The sequence below is a fragment of the Aspergillus oryzae genome, chromosome 1, assembly GCF_000184455.2.
Source record: "Aspergillus oryzae RIB40 DNA, chromosome 1".
Taxonomy (NCBI): domain Eukaryota; kingdom Fungi; phylum Ascomycota; class Eurotiomycetes; order Eurotiales; family Aspergillaceae; genus Aspergillus; species Aspergillus oryzae.
The window spans coordinates 2,910,789-2,929,537 of record NC_036435.1 but is presented as its reverse complement, the minus strand read 5'-3'; the positions used below and the strand labels follow the sequence as shown (position 1 = coordinate 2,929,537).

Here is an 18,749-nt window from a genome sequence, read left to right as displayed (position 1 = left end):
TATACAAAAGTTAGCTAGAGCTTAAGTACTCACCGATTATCGCCACCCGCTTGGGGACAGTATCGGAGGCTTGAGTGAATGAATGCTCCTTGGCATCACTGAATGATATAAAACATAGTGCTATGACATAGTGTATGGCTAAGAGCCAGAATGAAGGTTTAACAAAGACACCCATGAGCAAATCAAAGGCACTGAACAGTGACGACTGTGTATTAGCGGCACCGCATCCAAGCTCTTAGACACGTGCACAACTGCACAATTCAATACTCAATAGACACCCTACACTGTTCTTCTGATGAGCTGAGGTTAAGATTATGATCTAAGGATAAGAAGAAAGATGGCAATTACAGACCAGAGAGATGGAGGATGATGAGACGTCAGACAACAAGGCACAGAGCAGGTGACGAATCACAGAGCGGTATGGGGGTTGATATCGACACTAATCCACAACCGGACTAGTGTATCGTGAACCCCGTATCGCTTATCGGCCTAATCTTTTTCTACGGTCTTTTTTTTTTTCTCTGCTGGACTGATGAGGGGCCGATTGCTTTTATCTGTTGACCTTCTGTGCACACTTATTGTCGACTACTTATGAATCAATATAGTCAATTATTCTAGACCAGGTTTCTCCATAATCGTCTCGCCACCACATCAACCTCGCAACAATGGATCCTTATGACAGCGACTCGTCGGGGTTTGAAGATGAGGACCTCACGGAGACCAGTGTGCTTTTGGGATACGCTTCGGAAGAACTGTTAGATGATTCAATCAGTCACCTTGGAGGCTGGCCAGTATGCAGCCTTTTTATTCCCAATGGATATGCGAGCAAACAAATGCTGATCTTCTCGATTTCAGACATGGCTGGACGATTCTACCCCGCCGCCAGGCGAGTTCGCCAATTGCAAAGTTTGCAACAGTCCTATGGTCCTCCTACTCGAATTGCACGGTGACCTCCCCGAACACTTCCCGGATAATGAGCGACGACTGTATATCTTCGGCTGCCCCAGAAAACCCTGCAACCGCAAGCCCGGCAGTATCAGAGCCTTGCGCGCTACACGGAAGTTGAAGAGCCAGCCAGCGCCCAAGAAGGAGGAAAAGCAAGAGCCAGAAAAGGAGAAAGAAGAGGAAAAGAAGCAGACTGAGGCTCCCAAGCCGGATCTTGGAGCCAGTCTTTTCGGGGCGACCTCTCTCACTGGGAGCGTTTCTGCGAACCAGAACCCTTTCTCGACCAGTTCGTCCTCCGCACAAGCCAGCAACCCGTTTGCTGCCCCTCTCGCAGCCCCCCAACCGGCCAAACCAGCTGCCCCATCGAACCCGTCCGGAAATTCCCTTTCCGAATCCTTTGCAGACAAAGTTCGAGTTTCCTCCCCGCCCCCGACTATTAAGACACCCGAGGCCGCCGGCCCCGCTGCACCTTGGCCTCCGCAGTCCGACTTCCCCTCACCGTACAAACGATACTATTTAGATGCGGAGTACGAGACCCTTTCTCGTCCCCCTACCCCGAAAATTCCCGATAATGTTGTCATCGATAACACCGAAGACGATGCTAATGGTGGTCCGGGCGCGGACCTCAAGGATGCCCTGGAGTCTGAACTGGACAAAGTCTTCATGAAATTTTCGACCCGTCTCGGACATAACCCTGAGCAGATTTTGCGATATGAATTCCGTGGCTCTCCCATTCTCTATTCGCACACCGATGCCGTCGGAAAACTTCTTTACGACCCCAAGAACCCTCCCTTGGGCGCTAAGGTGACTACTACTGGAGGTCCGAGCCGCATGCCACGCTGTGAATACTGTGGTAGCCAGCGTGTTTTCGAGCTGCAGCTCGTGCCTCACGCCATCAGCATGCTGGAGGATGGCCGTGAGGGGGTTGGACTGGGCCCCAAGGACGATGGCATGGAATGGGGAACCATCATTCTTGGTGTCTGCAGCAAGGACTGTGGCCCGGAGAAAATTGGGGTAGTCGGTTGGCGTGAGGAGTGGGCGGGAGTGCAGTGGGAAGAATCGAAATAAACGGACAGGCTCATGACTGATGTTCTATAATGCTTATGACCGCATAGACAAAATTGACTCAAGTTGCACAATTTATATCTTCTCGTGTATTCTATCAAGATGGGGTGGATTACGGAGCGTGGTTCACTCAGTTCTACAGTTAGACACATGATCTCCTACTTTAGTAAACAAAAAAGGCCCCAGTTACTGAGAAATCCTCAGTCATCTTTGTTCTATAGGATATCTTCTCGAATATAATGAAGTAAATATGGGAGAGAAAGAAAAGTTGTTTTTCACATAGACAACATCATGATGATGAGAAACATAAGTGATGTCAAGCAAACACGTAACGCCAAATGCGCCGGTCCTGACTTCCCAACCCTCCTCATGCAGGTCTATCCCCGTCATCATCATCTTGGGCTCCGAGCTCGTTTCGTGGGTCTGAAGCGGACATAATCCTTTTACGAGTCTTTTCAATCAAGGAAAGACGCGAAGCGAAGATCCGTATACAGGGTTGGATCTTCTAGGCATAATATTAGCAAGAAAAGGAAAGAGACACGGTGGGATTTTCGATGAGAGTAGAGTCCGCTCAGGCGGCCTGCTCAAATCCCCGTCTGATAACACGGCCGAACATCTCGACACCGACGCGCTCGCTCTTGACTTCGCTGCGAACCTCGTTCTCCTTGTTGGTGGGGACCTTGACAACGGTGCCGTTGGGGCCGGACTTGTCGACCTCCCAGCTGCAGACCTCGGCGACGAACTTCTCAAGAGCTTCGCGGCTCCTCAGGTCGAGCCATTGCTCGAGAACCTCGGCGTTGATCTCACGGAATGCCTTGCCAACCTCAACAGCGATGCGGATGCGGACGAGCTCCTCGAAGCCGGCGACATCGGCGGTCAGATCGGCGTAGAGATCGTCGGAGTTCAGGGTGGACCAGAACTGAGCGTACTGGGCAGACTCAAGAAGCGTGGAAAGGCGCGCAAGCTTCTGAACAGATTCAACGAAGTCGGAGGTCTGGGATGCGGCCTGGGCCTCGGTGTTGGAGGGGAAGGGCTGAGTGTGGGCGGGGAGCAGGGAGAGGCAAAGAGAGAAAGCAGGGGATGGGAAAACGGTAAGCGCCTTAGCAAGGATGTTGGTGACAGTCTCAGCCTGGAGAAGGTGGGGGTTGAATTGGTAGCTGCCCAGGAGGCGTTTAGGTTAGCGAGAACGATGAGAAAGTTTAGTAAACTCATTCAGCGACATTTGATGATTTTGAGGGCTTTATCAGAAGTATGTAATCCTCGACATCCCTCAATTTGAGGTGTCAGTTAATAGGAAACGTGATAATAATAAAATATCTCTCCATCATTGAAGCCCATGTGATATTGCATATGCAGAGTCGAAGCTCTGGGAATAATTGCGTAAACGATCAAGCGCATGCACTCACAGCTTAAGCAATGCCAAGTTGGCATAGCAGTCGAATGTCCTGTCTTCGCATTGTTGTACAACGTAATCCTGGAAGATGGTGGTCGTCTCGGGGTTGTATCTGTCCAGACCGCTGAGGATGGCATCGATGTTGGCCGGCCGAGTCTCACACTTGTCGAAAGCGACACCCATTTTGACGATTTTTGGATTCCTTGAAAAGATCGTTTAGAAAGAAGTTACCCCGGATGGGAATTTCAGTGTGGACCTTAACGGAACGGGCGACAGCGAAGCGCGTGGTACTAATAGGACTGCGGGATGGCTTTTTTGGTGGGATTTTTCGATTGTGTCGATGTCGATGTGCGGGCACTCGGAGGGTCGGAGCCCCAGAACGGCATATTTCTCCGATTGGTATGTAGATCGAAGTATATCCAACCATATTGCTTGTTACTCCGCATTATAGGTAAACCCCGCTAGACACGTTATAAATACCTGTCCAGCAACCTTTGGAGAATGATCTCAGCCGCGAGTCCTTTTATCTCTTTGGATGGTGGAAAGCCATCAAGTGAACGTGCACCATGCGACTTCTTATATCTTGCCCTACCCAGCCACTCGCCCCCTTGTTGCTGGGGTTGATGACGGCAGCAACAGCTCAATCCGTTGATTATTCTCAATATGTAAATCCTCTTATGGGCTCTGAAGGCCCCATGGCCGGGAAAGGCTACGGAGGTGGTGACATTTTTGTTGGTGGTGCTCGGCCATTTGGCGTAACCAAGGTTGGGATTGATACGACAGCTGCAAATTGGTCGATTGCAGTGCTTAACGGTGGCTGGACTCCTGATGGGAATGTTACTGCCATTAGTATGTGCCCCTAGCGTGGACTCGCGTATTCGCTCGCAAACACCTAACTTTTATGCAGGCATGATGCACGAGAGCGGGACTGGAGGCGCCCCAAAATATGGGATTATCCCACAGATGCCTCTCACCGACGTGGCTCCTCCAGTGAATATACTTGATAATCTCACATATAGCCAGCCGAGGGTACGGTTATGCTCTACTCATATCAATAACTCATAAGTTTACAGACGAGTAGGTCGGTCAAGATACCGCGAGTGTGGGTTATTTCAAAACCCAATTACAAAATGGCGTTCAAGTGGAATTATCAGCATCTCGCCACGCCGGAATAATGCAGTACTCTTTTCCAAAAGGCGAAAAGTATGTCTTAGTTGATGTGTCGCACGTACGACCTCCTTTTCCATAATGATTCATTTCTAGTGTGTAATCTTACTGCCTTATAGTACCTTCCTGGATCACCAAGTGACCCGAATGGCCAATACTATATCGGCGGAGAAGTTCAAGTCCATGAAGATGGCCGAGAATATAGTGGATATGGGACCTATATTGGTGGTTGGAATAATGGTCGGTTGTCTAAATGTCGCCCTCGAATCTATGCTGAACTAAGCGATAGGTGCCCCTTTCACTGTCTTCTTCTACGGAGAGTTTTCTGAAACCCCGGGATCGGCCACTACATTTACAGGTAGAAACACCGATCCAATAAGACAGTACCAGACCTTTTCGAATGGGGGAGTGAGCTATCCAATCTATGGTAACAAGCCAGATACGGCAAGCTCAGGACCTATGAATGACCGAGTAGGAGCACTTTTTAGCTGGGATGATGTGGAAGAGTCACAAATCCGCTCAAGGGTCGGCATCTCATTCATATCCACTGAGAAAGCTCGTTCTTATATTCAATCCGAAATACCCTCATGGGATCTCAACGACACGGTGAAGTCGGCAGTAGAAGAATGGAACCGAGACGTCTTTAGTAAAATAAGGGTGCCCCTTGATAGTACCACCAACCAGACACACGTGCGGCTACTATACAGCTCCCTCTACTTTATTCACTTGATGCCATCTGATAGAACAGGAGAGAACCCACTTTGGCATTCAGAGGAGCCCTTTTGGGATGATTTTTACACTCTTTGTATGTGTATTTCCTACTTAGGTTCTCTTTCTATGCTGACTTTTGCCTAGGGGACATCTTCCGGTGTACAATTAGCTTCTATCACATATTTCAGCCTTCTTACTACGAGTCAATGATCCGCGGCCTTATTGATATTTGGAGGTACGAGTTCTATTACATGAAGAGACTGAACTTGAGCCTAACTACTATTCACAGACACCAAGGCTTCCTACCAGATGGACGCTCCGGAAACTGGAATGGACTGGTTCAGGGAGGCTCGGATGCTGACAACATGTTAGCTGATGCATACGTAAAAGGCCTTCGTGGCGCAATCAACTGGACGGATGGCTATGCAGCAATGAAAACAGATGCTGAAGTTATTCCCTACAATACCTATGATCCCACAGACTTCTCCGCAAGCACGAAGGAAGGTCGCGGAGCCCTAGGAGACTGGATTGAGCTGGGATATGTCTCGCAAGACCGGAACACACGCTGTATCTCCAGGACTGTTGAGTATAGCCTCAATGACTTCGCGGTCAGTCAGGTTGCAGCGGGCGAGATGCCCAGTGATCGGGAGAAGTACCTCAATCGGTCTGCAGGGTGGCAGAAGATTTGGAATCCAGACGTGCAGAGCTTAAATTTCACAGGGTTTGTGGCACCGAAATTTTCCAATGGTACCTTCAACAGTAGTGGATACGATCCGTTATACTGCGATGAGTGCGAGTGGAAGTCCTATACTTATGAGGGTACACCATGGGGTGAGTTGCTGTTATTGTGCCTGGTCTAAAGGATGATCGCTAAGACCGGATTGCTTCAGAATATTCCTTTGTCATACCGCATGACATGGAGACACTGATTGAACTTATGGGCGGCACCGACACCTTCGAGTCCCGCCTGGACCTTATGGTAAGAGACCCGAAGGCACGCTTGACTGGCGCTTACACCATGAGTAGTTTAAACCGAACATGTCTGTTCAAGATTTGGGTCCCAATGGTGCCGGTATCACAACACTTATCAACATTGGGTATGTTAAGGTTGTAGCACCGAGAAGAAGCTGAGCTTAGTTAACCTTTCCGGCAAAGGAATGAGCCTGATTTCGCTACACCCTACCTTTATAACTATATCAACAAACAAGCCAAGAGTGTGCAGAGGTCCCGCAGTCTCGGATATCAATTGTAAGAAGGAGACCGAAAGATAATTTACTCCAGGCATGCGGTGCTAACTCGAACTTGTGTGTTAGTTTCAAAGATGCCCCATACGGTGTCCCAGGAAACAGTGATGCCGGAGCAATGAACTCATGGCTTCTATGGCAGATGCTTGGGATCTACCCAGTTGTCACGCAGCCCGTTTACTTGATTTCATCTCCATGGTTCCCCGACCTCAATATGACCATTAATGGAAATCAGACCCTGCGGATCACCGCGACAGGACTAGATCGGGGGTACTATGTGCAAAGCGTGAGGATAAATGGCCAGCCCTGGCAGAAGAATTGGTTTGAGCACCAAGATCTCATGGAACAAGGTGGTAGCATTGAGTTCGAACTTGGCCCTGAAATGAAGGCTTGGGAGACCGGCAGCGTACCTCCTTCGCCGGGACACACCACGATGTGAAAAAGCGAAGAGATTTCCCCGCGTGCTGAATTGAGATATAGTACCTATAAGGAGAATGCCGGTGCTAATAGGCTAAGGCACAAGGTAATCTAACGAGAAATATATGAGGGGAGACTACTAATAGTACGGTGGGGTGGTCGGATCGCCCTAATTCCGTATGGATTTCGTATTGACAATTTGATAACCATCGGCTGATGGCTCCCTTTATAATTGATTGATTTCTAGGATTCCATAACATACCTGTCCTATATATGCAGGCCTTGGGTAATTTATTGATACTAGCTTCGGTTTGTTCGCGTATTCTGCTATACAGCTTTTCAGTGAGCGAGCACCGTACGATTGGAGATCGGACGGCTTGTCATCAATTGAGGGAACACCCGATTGACGTAGTGATTAACAATAAGCTTAAGCCCACACGAAGTCAATCAGTCAGTGGTCAGAATTCGGCGATCGTCTCGAAGGATTCGCGAGCCTTGTTTGCCGAGATTGCGTCACTCCCGCGACTATCCAACATTTGATATTTCGGCAGCATCGGGGACAATGTCCATTGTGCCCACAAGGCTGCCAAACGACAAGGAGAAAGTAACCGAGGGATATTATAATCAGGACGTGGGGCAATCTACTACTGTAATAGTAGAACCTTCCGGGGTGTAATCAAGAGATGCGGGTCCAATCCTACTCCGATTTGCATCAAACGGCACATGGAAACAGGAGCGCCATCGCACGGATGGCATGCCTACTGCATGTGAACGAAAGATAAAAAAGAGCTAAGACGGCCCATTGTGTCTTCTTATTGGAGGGGATTCACGGATCCAAAAGTTCATGGCCTTGCTTTGGACGATGGAGATCGTCGCGGGATCTGTGACTCCGTAAGACGTTTGATTGACGTCAGTGGGTGAAAAATCCGCACGTCGAAGATTCTATGTGGAAAGTTCATATAACTTAGGTATTTCCGCTCGATGGCTATTGCTGCTGCCAGGCCCTTCAGACTCCATAATTGTTAAGAGTAAAATTGTTATCGGTCCACCATCATGGTAAGTTGCGAATGGAGCCCATGGAACCCTCCATGTCGGCCCGAATCCAGGAACCGTGGATAACCCAGCCTCTGATTATTCAATGCCAATAATATTAGTCCATGCTAACCTTCTTACTTAGGCTCCAACCTTGAATATACTCCAGGCCCGTCAAACCTCGTCTGATAACTGTCCGGATAGCATCTCGGGTGGGGGTATTGCTGGAATCGTCATTGGGTCGATCGCAGGCACGCTATTGCTTCTGTGGCTCTGGAGAATGTGCTCATTGCCCGGAGCCCAGGGCGGCGGAGAGCCCGATTATGGTTATAGCAGCTATGGTGGTGGAGGAACCGAGACTCGCCACCGGCATCGACGTCGACGAAGTCCAACATACTATGAGTATGTGGAGAAACCGAGTGTGAGGAGACCAGCGAAGGTCTACCTCAGCTGAAATGAAATGGAGCACGTGGGATATATAAATATATTTATGGAAACAAGTCAATGCCCTGAAATGCCTTTCTGGGTTTGGCTTGGATGTCAGGTGCTATGGCCGTCATTAAACGTATTGAACGAACGGTACGACGTCACGATTCAGGAAATTACCAACATAAGATCTGCCTACTACTATGTACCTGTCAGGTCGGTATGGGGATAACGGAGATGAAAGCAACCACTACACGAACTTTTCTTATGAACAGACTTCACGTGTCAGTCTGAACCACACATGGGACGCGGTGGAACATCGTGCGAATATTGTATGACCCAAGGATATTTCTTCTTCTTATCAAGCGCAATGCAAGGGATGTTCATGAAAACCTTACATATATAATAACATTGTTGATGTCGTCGCAAATTGTTTCATATGCATGTACAGTACTCCGTACTCCGTGTTGTACGGAGTATGTAGACTGTATGTATGCAAGTACAATACATGTACACTCGAACAACGCCCGGTGTGTAGGTCCTTAATTAGAATTTTCGTCGAAGTGCTAGTACACTCTCTTCTAATTATAAAATGGCCCGAGGACTTAAAATCTTTGCCGGGGCATTGCCACCGGAGCCACTCACCGCTGGAGAATTATAACAAAGGTGCCTATGGCATGGCATTGCTATTCAATTTGTGAGGCCAAGATGGATGGAGCCTTTGTTGGCAACACCGAAGCTAGTTTCACTTACCGGATTCCACCTCTTGCATTTTCATTTGCTGTGGTTCAGGGGGTTTGAACTCGGAAGGGTATTTCGGGCAACTGTGGCACCCGGTTTATTGTACTCCAGAAAAAAAAAATTAAAATGGATGATCTGATCTGCTTTTGTAACCGTACCCCAACTTGTTATGATCGAGACGTATTCATCCCGAGTTCCCCCACGTATCACGTATATGACAGAAAGATCCCCTTGGTAAGGGGTCCTCTACTGGTACCAATCGTAGCACTTCATAATGCGTTTCCGTGGGTTTTCCAGATCAAGTTTCAAGGGCCTTATCAGGACCCCTGCAGAAATTGTGTGATTGGCGGTGATAGCCCCAGATTTGTTTGACCTTTTAAGGGCCGGCGCACAGCTAGTTCAGATGCGGTTAGTTTGAGGGACAGGGACCCTAAGCTACTTACCACATCAGGCTAGCCGACCAGTTGAACTAGCCACCCTCGGCATTAGTGTGCGCATCCAAGACCGATAGATTCCCAGTTTTGGACTGCTCAAACTTACCCCTTAACAATTGGAACCACCAAATTAGTGGTATTGCTGCAGATGGAAGGAGAAAAAGAAAAAAAATGGATACAGAACACAGCTTGGCCAGTGCCAACCATAGAAAAGATGGCAAAGAAAAAGGACGCTAATAATAATTACCCGGTTTAATTAAAGCAATGGAAATCGCCGCCATGATTGTTCTTCCAACCCTCTCCTGTCGTTCCCCTCCTATTCCCACCGTTCGTCGTTCTCTTTCCATTCCTTCTCCCGGGTGGACATCAATTCCTCGTGCGACGTGATCGCACATCCAGTCCTTATTTCGGATATTGTCACTCTTTTATCTCAGAACCGATTGTTCGTCGCATTACCGACCACCCTTTCCCTCCTTATCTGAGCCGAAACAACTCGTCGACTTGAATCCGGGGTTTTAGCTTTTGCGTGTTCCACTCTGTTTTATACATCATCCACAATCATTTCGAGGAACGGGAGGGGTTTCCAAGTCTAACTGTACCTTTCCACCATGTCGCTCTTCAATGTACTGGCCCTGTTGATGGCCTTCGTCTGTTCGGTGACCGCTCAGACATGGACCGACTGTAACCCTCTCAATGAAACCTGTCCTGCAGCGCCGGCTCTGGGTACTAATCACTCTTGGGTCTTCAATGAGACCATGGACGACAAGATTTGGTCGGTTACGAACGGCCAAGTGGACTGGAAAGATACCGGCGCGGAATTCTCCATCAAAAAGAAATTAGATTCGCCAACGATGCAGTCGACCTTCTTTATCTTCTTCGGTATTGTCGAGTCCCACGTCAAGATGGCGAAGGGCGGCGGTATCGTCAGCAGTGTGGTGCTTCAATCAGCCGATCTAGACGAGATCGACTGGGAGTGGATCGGCTACAATACCTCTGAGGTCCAATCTAACTACTTCGGCAAAGGCAACGACACCTCGTTTAACCGTGGTGGCTTCCACTATGTGGAGAACGCTGATACAGAATTCCACAACTACACCACCTACTGGACTCAGGAGAAGCTCGAGTGGTGGATCGACGGCAATCTGGTCCGCACGCTGAAGCCTGAAGATGCCCTGGATGGCAAGAACTATCCACAAACACCTAGCAACATTCGTTTTGGTATCTGGCCTGCCGGTGATCCCAAGAACGCGCAGGGAACGATTGAATGGGCTGGAGGTGAGGTCGATTATAATGCCGGCCCTTACACCATGGTTGTTAAGAACGTGCGTGTGCATGACTTCCACACTGGAAAAGAGTACAACTACACAGATCACTCTGGTTCCTGGGAAAGCATTAAGGTTGTCGAGTAAGTCTTTCCCCTGAATTTGAGACTTATATGCTGCGTCTATTACCTGGTACTAACATTGAAATAAGGGGTAACTCCACCACCGTGGACGAACTGAACAAGGAGCCAGAGAAGTCTCTGGCAGAGAAATGGGCAGACCTACCGACTGCCGCTAAGACCGGTGTTTACTGCGGTGCCGCAGCTGCCGGAGTTCTTCTTATCGCCGGAGCCGCTCTTTACTTCGTCAGGCAGCGTAAGAAGGGACGTCTCGAATACGCCCTTGATGACGCCAAGTGGAACACTGAACGAAATGAGATGAACAATCTGCAAACCACGTGGAAAGCAAGCGAATGGGGAAACAAAGGTTATCAACCTGTGAACTAGCCAAAACTTCGTCAGAGATACCTAGGGATACGACAACACTATCCCTGCGTTGATGATGAAAACGAAACAAAGAATGCTTTTCGGATGTCTTCTGCTACGCCACCTGCACAAGGATCTGTTATGTTGCGTCCTTGCACGTCGCAGCAGAGGTCGAGCGAAATGATCTCGCGCCGGCTTTGCTGGCCAAAGTTGCGTGGGTTGGTTTTCAATCTCGGGGTTTTGGCGTCGTTTTGGTAGAGCATATTGGGCTCATGATTTGCCTCACAATCCTCTTCCCTATTCTTCCAATTTATGTCTATATATATACCATTTACTAACTTTTTGTATTGTGTTTACAACTGGACACTTTCTTTGATTGTATATACCAATCTGCATTGTATATCCAATTTCGCAGCCTCCTCTACTTTTCCCATTAGATGGTGTATGGCATCTATAGCCAAGCTTTCAAACTCACCGCCTATGCTCTCCCATATGTTTCTGTTGGATAACCACATCTTTGCCAATCCAGAGCTGATAGGCGTTCTTTGACTGCAAAGATTAAGCTTGACCGAAAAACTCTCGAGTCGTCTTACGAATTAACGATGACAATCATCAGTTGTACACAGCATTGAACTCAAGGACTGAGGATATTCTTTGGTTTGTATACAAAGTTGCACAAGGGAAGGTGATCTACTTTATGAACCAAGAGCGGGGACAAAGGGGTATTGTACATGAGCTGATCTGGATGTATAGCCGACGGCCTATAGCCACTTCTTCTCATCCGAACCCAAGGGCTTTGGCATGATATCCCATCCAACCTCGACCCCTTGTATCGAGGCGGAATGACGCACAGCGGTCATTTCACCGAAGCCTGTTGGCCTTGTCTCCAGATATTCCGAAGGTACATCGGCAGTGCACGTATAGTCCTGTGACTGGAAACCGTCTCTGCCGGTGAACTGCCCAAGCGATCGCAGATATTTCATTACCCCAGCCAGGGAAACATTAACCTCCCAAGAACCGCCCTCTGTAGCCTGCTTGTACAGAGCAGCTTGGACACCTGACGCAAGGAAGTAGCCTGCTGCATGGTCTAAAGCTTGGCATGGCATTGGTCGTGCAGGCTCCCCAGCACCGTAATGTTCCGCTTCGGACACATTCATGCCAGAGCATGTTTGGACTAGTGAGTCAAACCCACGTTTGTCTGACCATGGACCAGAAGGTCCGTAGGCAGAGAGATTGGCGCAGATGATACCGCGATGCGAGAACCGCCGAGCAAGTACATCGGGTGAGAGACCGCGGGAAGCCAGACTACCAGGTCTATATCCTTGAATGACGACGTGAGCGTCCTCAAGGAGCCGGGTGAGATCCTCACGACCCTCCTGTGTCAGCAAATCAAGCTGCACTGTCCTTTTCCCACGACCAAGGTCACGGTCCAAGACCGGAAGGTCAGGAAGATTTGGACTGGTCACCCAGAGAACGTCAGCACCGTGAGCAGCCAATGTTCTCCCAGATAACGGCGCGGCAATCACCCGAGAGAACTCCAGCACACGAAGGCCTCGGAGAGATTTGTCAGCATTTGCTGCACGTATCTCCTGCGGAAGGCCAGCAGGGGCATCCCCGATCTTCCGGAGGAGAATAGGAAAGTCGGCAATTGCGCGCGCCTGCGGGAGGGCGTCCCATTCTGAGTAGCTGCGAAGGGCAGAGATCACTACACCAGCCTCAAATGCAGCAGATTCTAGGTCCACCGAGCGCCACGACGCGATTTTGGAAGCAAACTCAGCGCGATCGACATCCGGTGAGCATCCTACAAGAGCCGTCGCACCGTTGTGATGGTTGGTAAAGGAATCGTGCACTCGCACATATCCGTCCAAGGATTTGTGCAGTCCACTCAGAGGACCCCATGTATCGGGTAAAGACTGACCAGGAAACGAATAAAGCCTCTCCGACTTGAATTCGATCACGGCATGCCGCCGAGGGACTGTTACCATCGGAGTTGGTATGGAATTGCGAAGGGCATGAATTTGAGCTGCAAGCAATGCGGAAAGACTAATTGTTGCTTGAGCAAGATCTGCTATCTTGAACGATGAGGGAAGACCTAGCTCATTCCCATCTATGTGAAGAGATCGAAGAGTCTCCTCAGGAAGACCCAGGCCTTTCCATACGTACTCCACCGTATCTTTCGACGTGAAGGTGGTCCGATCAATGGTGGCAGATTCAATCGAGTAATTGGCCGAAGTACCACCGAGGGTGTTGTTGGTTGTCATAATACTCAATTTCGCAGATATTCTAGTCACGTGCCTGGATGAATTGAGTACTCGATTCATTATAATCGAGTATTGTCAGAGCTGGGAAAATGTTCGTATTATAAGTCACGTTGCCTGAAGGGCCAGTCACATGCTTTGTCAATACTAATCACTCGTGATACTTTGACCCATCCATTATATTTATACGTGGTCTTGTTCGGAAGAACGGCACAACTCCGTGACTCAATTTCTGCCTGGTGCTCACCTCGGCATTGTGCGAATGTGACCGAGCGGTGGTCGAATAATATACCATTTCGACGCTATCACCATTCGGCTATTTTCTATCTCCGCCGAGCACGGTCTCCGAATTCTACTGCTTGTCTGTAGGTACATCGAGCAGGAAACAACTAATGAATACTTTGTCTCGTTCACCAAACACAGTGTACTGTGCTAAAAGATATGCCGCTGGCTTATCAATATGCGCACAGAATAAACAATTTCTAAGTCGTCTCGCTGGAATCACGCAGTATCTTGTCGCATGACTAGCGGGGAAATCATCTTGCGTCCAATGGGCGAAAGACTCCGTATAGAGAAGAAAGATCGCGGAGTATCTTCGTTCCGCTCGTCATGTATCAAGCCGACTATTTCCTGTGAGGATGATGATGGATTCAACGGTGAAACACACCTGATCCTCAATGACAACGCCACGTGTAATGCGGTCAACATAATTTATAATTGCTGCAAAAGACAGCTATAAAATGCAGGTACATATATGACCGAGATAGCAAACATCCTTCTGGCAGGAACCGGGGTGAAACATATCCGGTTACCCAGGAGAAGTAATGCTTCAACAATTGTACAACAGAAGACGCCCCTTTTCTTGAAGACAATATACTTTGGATCAGCCCAATTCTGTGCTGTGGTGCTTCTCTTCGGCGCCACATAAAACACATAGAGCAGACAAAGTAAGCAAAACCATCATCTGCCGGGGCTCTACATACCTTGTCAAACGGTAATGCTGAGAAGAGCCCGCATCCTATGAGTGGCTCAGCTGTCCATGGTTGATTCATAAAAAGAATTCTAAGACATTCTTCCCAATGCTTAGCATGATCCCATATGTCCGCCCTTGGTTTCCGAGATCTTACCTGTTCGCCCTGATAGACACCAATTGCCTTTCAATCAGTTGTCCTGGCTTAACAGAGTCGTATACCGGCAGTGCTCACATGGGAAGCTCGGAGTGATACATTTAGTTAGCTGTCACCAATCCTTCGTCCCGAGATACTAAAGATTGACATAATTTCTGTCTGACTCGCCATGGAAGAGACGAAGCTCATTCCAATTCCAGAGCCCCGAGGCCTTCCTCTGTTGGGAAACATTCTGGATGTTGATTCAGAGGCACCGGAGAAAAGCTTTCAGCGGCTGGCGGAAACATATGGTATATCCCAACAAGCACGCATTCTACTGCTTTGGTTGCCGTAGCTCTGTTCAGTCCCATTATACCAAGCATATCTTTTGGCACCGCTAATTATACGCATTATAAGGTCCAATCTTTCGGCTGAACCTCGCCGGAGCCTCAAGAGTGTTCATAAGCACTTACGAACTCGTCGACGAAATTTGCGATGAGGAACGATTCACCAAGGTTGTGACCGCTGGATTGAGAGAGATTCGAAACGGCGTTCAAGATGGTCTGTTTACTGCAGATTATCCTGGAGAGGATAACTGGGCAATTGCACATCGCGTCCTGGTTCCTGCTTTTGGACCGTTGATGATTCGAGCTATGTATGAAGGTGTGTTTTTCCACTGTGCCAAACACTACCTGATAATCGGAAGCTTGACAACATATAGACATGTACGACATTGCAAGCCAGCTTGCTCTTAAATGGGCACGGCAGGGGTCTTCTGCGACCATAATGGCCAATGATGACTTCACTCGCTTAACGCTGGACACTATCGCGCTCTGTTCCATGGGAACTAGGTTCAATTCTTTTTACAGTGAAGATTTGCATCCTTTTATCAAGGCAGTGGCTACGTTGCTACAGGGATCCTCAGATAGGACTTTCCGTTCGACACTTCTTAACAACCTGCCTACGAGGGAAAATAAAAAATACTGGAGTGATATCAGTCTTCTGCGAACGTTGTCTCAGGAGCTAGTCGATGCACGGAGAAACAATCCAATAGACAAGAAGGACCTTCTTAATGCCCTTATCCTTGGTCAAGACCTCCAGACTGGCCAGCATCTCAGCGACGACTCAATCATCAACAATATGATAACATTCCTTGTCGCAGGTAAGGGGGTATGTGTGGGTTTGTTACCCTAATTACTGACCTTTCGCATAGGACATGAGACGACATCTGCCACACTGACATTCCTTTTCTACTATTTGCTTAAGAACCCGCATGCATACCAGAGAGCACAGGAAGAAGTCGACACGGTAGTCGGTCAACGAAAGATTATAGTGGAGGATTTGTCAAAATTGCCCTACATTGCAGCCTCACTGAGAGAGACACTGCGGCTTCAGGCTCCAGTTCCTTTAATCGCTTTTCATCCCCACCCTACTAAAAACCATGAAGATCCAGTAACTTTAGGGAAGGGCAAGTATGCTTTAAACAACGATGAGCCTGTGGTTCTTATCATGGGAAAGGTACATCGGGATCCGAAGGTCTTTGGTGATGATGCAGAGGAGTTCAAGCCAGAGAGAATGCTGGATAAAAACTTTGAAGACCTCCCTAAGAATGCGTGGAAGCCATTTGGGAACGGTATGAGAGGATGCATCGGCCGCCCATTTGCTTGGCAAGAGATGTTGCTTGTGGTGGCCATGTTGCTGCAAAATCTCAATTTTGAGATGGAGAATCCCAGCTATGATCTTCGAATCAAGCAGTCACTATCAATCAAGCCTGACGGCTTCCAAATGAAGGCAACGCTTCGAAGAGGTCTAGATGCAGCCAAGCTAGCGAGCGTCTTGAACAGCGGTGGCGATCTTTTGTCTCATGCTCCTCAGATACTCAATGGGGAGTATAAACCTAACACAGATTTACGTTTTCATTTGAGGCCTATGCATATATTCTTTGGTAGTAATACTGGTACCTGTGAAGCTCTGGCTCGAAGGCTAGCTAAGGACTCTATGGGATACGGTTTTGCAACCAGAGTCGAAAGTCTGAACTCAGCCATGGAGAACATTCCCAGAGACAACCCTGTCATCTTCATTACCGCAACGTACGAGGGGCAGCCTCCTGATAACGCTGCCCATTTCTTCGAATGGCTGAACGGGCTAAAGAAAGCTGAGCTGGATGGAGTTAATTATTGTGTATTCGGATGTGGCCATCGTGAGCTATCCTTCTCCGCTTGATAGTTGTCATGCAGTTGCTCTTGACTGTGTATTTGCTAATGAGCCGGGACTATCAGATGACTGGTCAGCCACGTTTCTACGTATTCCCAAAGCTACCAATGATCTTATAGAGAAGCACGGCGGAACCCGCTTATGTGACATGGGTATGGCCGATGCAGCCAATTCAGACATGTTCTCTGATTTCGATACCTGGAGCGAGCTCATTCTCTGGCCGGCCATCAATTTGAAGTTTGGCCGTGCATCATCCGAGGGAGACGTACAATCCAAGTCTGCCTTACATGTTGACGTTAGTTCGAGCATGCGAGCTTTCACATTGGGCCTTCAGTTGCAGGAAGGATACGTGCTCGAAAACAAACTACTCACAACACCCGACGTGCCCGCCAAGAGAATGCTACGATTCAAACTACCACCAGATACAACCTACCAATGTGGAGATTATCTCATCGTACTACCTGTAAACCCAGCTCATGTTGTCTGCCGCGCAATCCGTCGTTTTAACATATCGTGGGACTCTATGCTTACAGTCAGGAAGCCGTCGCATGCTTCAGATGGCATCACGAACATGCCCCTAGAGACACCCATCTCCGCCTTCGAGCTCTTTTCAACATACGTGGAGCTATCCCAACCAGCATCCAAACGAGACCTAATCACCCTCGCAGACGCAGCTACCACAGATACAGACGCTCAAGCAGAGCTACAGTCACTCGCCTCCAGCCCTAACCGCTTCACTGAAGAAGTCATCAACAACCGCCTAAGCCCCCTCGACATTCTCATACGCCATCCTTCCATCAACCTACCACTGAGCACTTTCCTCGAAATGCTACCCCCCTTGCGAGCGCGCCAATACTCAATCTCATCATCCCCACTAGCCAGCCGATCCGACTGCACTATCACATTCTCAGTGCTAAACTCACCCCACCTATCAACAGAAAACAAACGATTCGTAGGAGTCGCATCCACATACCTCTCCGAACTTCAAGCGGGAGACCGCGTTCAAATTTCCATCCGCGCCTCGAACAACAAAGGCTTCAAACCCCCCTTGAAAGAGGAAACACCGATGATAATGGCATGCGCAGGAAGCGGTCTAGCCCCTTTCCGCGGGTTCATCATGGATCGCGCGGAAAGGATCCGCGGACGAGGCACCGAACTACTTTCCGACGATGACCATCCCGAGATAGGTAAACCAGCAAGAGCTATATTATACATCGGCTGCCGCACAAAGGGCAAAGATGATATTCATGCGAGTGAGCTAGACGAATGGACTCGCCAGGGTGCTGTTGATGTCCGATGGGCGTATAGTCGGCCGACTGATAGATCGCAGGGACGTCATGTTCAGGATTTGCTGTTTGAGGATCGTAACGAGTTACTTGAGTTGATTGACCAGGGAGCACGCATCTATGTGTGTGGCGGAATGAGTGTCGGGCAGGGTATCCGCCAGGTATTCAAAGATATGTTCATTGAGAGATGTCGCGAGGTGCTGGAGAATGGCTCCGATGGGGACGAGGACGTGGCTGCTGAGGAGTATTTGGATAGTTTGAAGACTGAGGAGAGGTATGCGACGGATGTATTTACGTAGGTTGTTATGTCCCGGATAGTAATCTTGGTGTCTAGAGCACGGCCAAATTGATATAGAGTTGATGTTGGGTTTTTTTAGTTGGACTTAAGGGAAGTTGTTTCTGGGTATTGAATGCAAAGTTTAAGCTTAGGTTTTCTGCACATATTGCTATTCCTCTACGCGCTGTATTTATTGAACGCTTCTGGTAGAATAGTAGCTTACAAGTGCATCAAATGCACCTCTACGCAGTAGAGTACATCAATGAATAGCCCATACAACAGATAT

At 48.6% G+C, this 18,749-nt stretch overlaps 8 protein-coding genes across 8 annotated transcripts; 6 read left to right on the top strand and 2 right to left on the bottom strand.

Moving 5' to 3' along the window:
- Positions 1-665: 665 nt before the first annotated feature.
- Positions 666-2,013, top strand: AO090005001304 (small subunit rRNA maturation protein TSR4; the record flags this gene model as incomplete). Its single annotated transcript, XM_001818188.3, has 2 exons — positions 666-791; positions 856-2,013. 2 exons carry the CDS (start codon positions 666-668, stop codon positions 2,011-2,013), a joined length of 1,284 nt encoding a protein of 427 aa, XP_001818240.1.
- Positions 2,014-2,581: 568 nt separating this feature from the next.
- Positions 2,582-3,586, bottom strand: AO090005001305 (CSN8/PSMD8/EIF3K family protein; the record flags this gene model as incomplete). Its single annotated transcript, XM_001818189.3, has 2 exons — positions 2,582-3,167; positions 3,417-3,586. The coding sequence occupies 2 exons, from the start codon at positions 3,584-3,586 to the stop codon at positions 2,582-2,584; spliced, it is 756 nt and encodes a 251-aa protein (XP_001818241.1).
- Positions 3,587-4,080: 494 nt separating this feature from the next.
- AO090005001307 (uncharacterized protein) lies at positions 4,081-4,949 on the top strand (the record flags this gene model as incomplete). Its single annotated transcript, XM_023238157.1, has 5 exons — positions 4,081-4,252; positions 4,311-4,432; positions 4,485-4,606; positions 4,690-4,810; positions 4,860-4,949. 5 exons carry the CDS (start codon positions 4,081-4,083, stop codon positions 4,947-4,949), a joined length of 627 nt encoding a protein of 208 aa, XP_023089306.1.
- Positions 4,950-5,029: 80 nt separating this feature from the next.
- AO090005001308 (uncharacterized protein) lies at positions 5,030-6,141 on the top strand (the record flags this gene model as incomplete). The annotated part of the gene is made up of 3 exons (XM_001818191.3): positions 5,030-5,375; positions 5,426-5,516; positions 5,571-6,141. 3 exons carry the CDS (start codon positions 5,030-5,032, stop codon positions 6,139-6,141), a joined length of 1,008 nt encoding a protein of 335 aa, XP_001818243.3.
- Positions 6,142-6,319: 178 nt separating this feature from the next.
- On the top strand, positions 6,320-6,964 carry AO090005001309 (uncharacterized protein; the record flags this gene model as incomplete). Its single annotated transcript, XM_023238145.1, has 2 exons — positions 6,320-6,378; positions 6,595-6,964. The coding sequence occupies 2 exons, from the start codon at positions 6,320-6,322 to the stop codon at positions 6,962-6,964; spliced, it is 429 nt and encodes a 142-aa protein (XP_023089307.1).
- A 3,219-nt stretch (positions 6,965-10,183) lies between these two features.
- Positions 10,184-11,343, top strand: AO090005001311 (glycoside hydrolase family 16 protein; the record flags this gene model as incomplete). The annotated part of the gene is made up of 2 exons (XM_001818193.3): positions 10,184-10,980; positions 11,049-11,343. The coding sequence occupies 2 exons, from the start codon at positions 10,184-10,186 to the stop codon at positions 11,341-11,343; spliced, it is 1,092 nt and encodes a 363-aa protein (XP_001818245.1).
- A 740-nt stretch (positions 11,344-12,083) lies between these two features.
- On the bottom strand, positions 12,084-13,643 carry AO090005001312 (CAIB/BAIF family enzyme; the record flags this gene model as incomplete). Its single annotated transcript, XM_023238134.1, has 1 exon — positions 12,084-13,643. The coding sequence occupies one exon, from the start codon at positions 13,641-13,643 to the stop codon at positions 12,084-12,086; it is 1,560 nt and encodes a 519-aa protein (XP_023089308.1).
- Positions 13,644-14,876: 1,233 nt separating this feature from the next.
- AO090005001313 (bifunctional cytochrome P450/NADPH--P450 reductase) lies at positions 14,877-18,485 on the top strand (the record flags this gene model as incomplete). Its single annotated transcript, XM_023238128.1, has 5 exons — positions 14,877-14,997; positions 15,104-15,349; positions 15,408-15,866; positions 15,900-16,886; positions 16,966-18,485. The coding sequence occupies 5 exons, from the start codon at positions 14,877-14,879 to the stop codon at positions 18,483-18,485; spliced, it is 3,333 nt and encodes a 1,110-aa protein (XP_023089309.1).
- Between the last annotated feature and the right edge of the window lie 264 nt (positions 18,486-18,749).